The sequence below is a fragment of the Panthera uncia genome, chromosome F1, assembly GCF_023721935.1.
Source record: "Panthera uncia isolate 11264 chromosome F1, Puncia_PCG_1.0, whole genome shotgun sequence".
In the NCBI taxonomy this organism is placed as follows: domain Eukaryota; kingdom Metazoa; phylum Chordata; class Mammalia; order Carnivora; family Felidae; genus Panthera; species Panthera uncia.
In genome coordinates, this window is record NC_064813.1 from 34096 (window position 1) to 37086 (window position 2991).

At 51.6% G+C, this 2991-nt stretch overlaps 1 protein-coding gene across 1 annotated transcript in view; it reads right to left on the reverse strand.

Annotated features, from left to right (window-relative positions):
• LOC125926014 (complement factor H-like) overlaps positions 1-1314 on the reverse strand; it is a 13147-nt gene extending 11833 nt beyond the window's left edge. The window contains exon 1 of the mRNA XM_049635310.1: positions 1162-1314. Coding sequence (XP_049491267.1) covers positions 1162-1314 — 153 coding nt within the window. The remainder of the gene's footprint in view (positions 1-1161) is intronic.
• Positions 1315-2991: the final 1677 nt, after the last annotated feature.

Consider the following 2991-nt stretch of genomic DNA (forward strand, 5'->3'; position numbering starts at 1 on the left):
GATGGAGTAAGTGAAAATTCAGATTGCTGGGTGGGGGCGGGTGGTGGTGGTGGTGCGGGGCACCTGGCTGGCTCAGTCAGTTAAGACTCAGGCTCTTGATTTCAGCTCAGGTCACGGTCTTGGGGGTTGTGAGATTGAGCCCTGCATAGGGCTCTGCACCAACATGGCGGAGCATGCTTGGGATTCTCTCTCCCTCTCTGCCGCCGCTCTCTAAATAAATAAATAAACTTAATTTTGTTTTTTAAAGTTCAGATTGCTTGCTTGAATCTGAATTTCAGGAAAACAAGTGATCTTTTAGCATAGGTATGGTCCATGCAATATTTGGTACATACTTACACAAAAAAAGAAATTCCTTGTGTATCTGAAGTTTAGGTATCACTGGGCAGCCTGTATTTTATCTGGCAGTCCTACTCCAGAACCTGAAGTGTTTGCTGTCTGACCCTCTCCGGAAAATACTGCCCACCCTGGCCTTAAACACACAGCAGATGAGATCCAACGTCCAAGGGACTTAAAGACACTGCCTGGGTCAAAACTCAGTGAGCTTTAGCTGCAGGTGTTAGTGCTACTAATATAATCAGAGTGATCACCAAACATATCTTGAGCACATGCTGTTTGTTTGCCTAGTCAGTGTCCTAGAGATGGACACTAAATGCCCTCAGATGTATAGTGGAAGTCAGGCCATGATAAATTCTAAGGAAACGTCTCCAGCAGCAGAAGGGGGTCGGGAGTGGAGCTCTTCTTACACAGGGTGGGTCTGAGCCCCTGCCCCCATTCTGAGCGCTGTGCGTGTGTTTTTATGAAGTCCGCACATGGCAGCCCAGACAGGTGGTGTGAGTGTCATCTCCATTTCACAGATGAGGAAACTGAGGCCTGAGGTCACCTCGCTAACGGCACAATTGCAGTTTGACCTGGGCCTAGTGGCCCCCTGAACTCAAGTTTTTACTGACTTCCCTCAGGCACCTTCCTTTACATGGTGCCAGCTGCGTGCCGTGAGGCCCTCTGCCCAGATTTTCCAGAATCCTTCTGACAGCTCTGCACCCTGGGCTGTATTATTCCTATCCGGGCACAGGAGGGGTGAGCACAGAACCGTGCCGAGAGGCAGCGGGGAGTAGTGGCTGATCTGAAACCTGGTAGGGTTCAAGGTGGGCAGCACGAGGGTACCTTGGTGTGGGTGGGCAGGTGCTGGGAGTGAGGAGAGAAGACAAGGCAGGCCCCGGAGGCCCGGGAGCCCTCTCTTCCGGCTTTGCGGGTTGGTCCAGGTTTCCCTGCCTGATTCCCTCCTGAGATGACGCCTCCTATATGCTGTTTCAGCATTTGCAGGTGGAGGGTGGGAGCGCGGGGCTGGTTTCTGAATGGTTGCAGGGTGGGGCTGGAAGTGTGCTGGGGCCTGTGCTCACTGGTGGCATGTGGAGGGGTGGGGTCACAGCCCCAGAGGCCCCCTAGGTCCTAAATAACCTGTGGATGAGAAGCTGGGGTGGTTGAACAGAGCCTAAGAGCCCCTTCGCAATTGCCTGTTCACCTAACTCACACTCGTGAGCGTCCACTGTGGGCCAGGCCGTGAACCCTACGGTCGCTGCCATCTAAGAGTGGCTCCTGCCTGTACAGTTCCTACTACGTGCCAGGTGCTGTCTCATTTGCCGATGAGGTGGGGTACTGTTATCCACCACCCCATGGTACAGGTGGGGAGACTTGTCCAGCATCATGAGGGGTCAAGGATTCAACACCAGTTCAGTGACACCACGTTCTGGCTCCTAGCCTCTCAACTGCCTCCTAACATCCTGTCGTTAGAGCTAAGAAGCTGGTTTCGAAAGAAGTGAGCTCCCCATCATTTGGAGGAATGCAGGCAGATGTTGGAGGACTCCGAATGGATGCTGGACAGAGACGAAATCTTTCTGACCACTTTGAGCTTTGAAGTTGGCTCCCCCTGCCTAAAAGACCCCCACAGGCATGGTTGTTAGAGTCATATCCGGGTGACCCAGGTCTCCTGACTCCCATTTCAGTGCTGTTTTGGTCCCCACGTTGGGCAAGACTGAGGAACCCCTTCTCATAGGTTTCTCGGCACTTTGGGATTTCACAGGGCCTGACCCATTTCTGGGCAGGTTGGGGGCAGAGCTGACCGTCAGACCTGGAGTTCAAGTCCTGGCTGCGGCCTTTCCTGGTTGTGTGCCTTAGGCCAAATCGCATCAATTCAGTTTACCTATCTTTAAAACCGGGAGGAGAGGGGCACCTGGATGGCTCAGTCAGTTAGGCATCTGACTCTCGATTTCAGCTCAGGTCATGGTCTCGTGGTTTGTGAGTTCAAGCCTTGCATCGGGCTCCGTGCTGGCAGCACAAGAGCCTGCTTGGGATTCTCTCTGTCTCTCCTGCCTTTCTGCCCCTCCCCCACTCACATGCACACATGTGCGCGCGCTCTCTCTCTCTCTCTCTCTCTCTCTCTGGAAAAAAAAAAAACTTTAAAATGGGGATGATAATATTTTTGTGAGGATTAAATAAGGTATTCTGTACAAAGTACATGGCACATAGTAGGTGCTCAGTAAACATACTCTCTTGCTGCTAAGCTGGGCAGTAACAAAACTATTTCAAAAGGTCTCCAGCTTCTGCTTTGAGGCCTTTGTTAGAATAAAGACCTGGGTCTGAATCCTGCCTCCTCTGCATGACCTTGGGTGGGTTATCTAATAGCTCTCTGCCTCAGTTTCTTCCATCTGTAAAGTGGGACTATGTCGGTAATCTATCTTGGGTTGTCATGCCATAAACAGTCCCAGGAACACCATGAGTGCTCAAAAAAAAAAAGAAAAGAAAAGAAAAGAAGAACAGTGAGCTTTCAGCATCATAAAACTCCTGCTATATGCTAGCCAGGCCTCCTCTTTTGCAAATAACACCCCATTGAATCCTCACCCCTGGACAGGAAGGGCTGAGCTGGATGCAAACACAGGTCTCTGTGGCTGCAGTCGCACCACCCGTAGCCACTGCCTCTGTGCTGCCTCAGTCAGG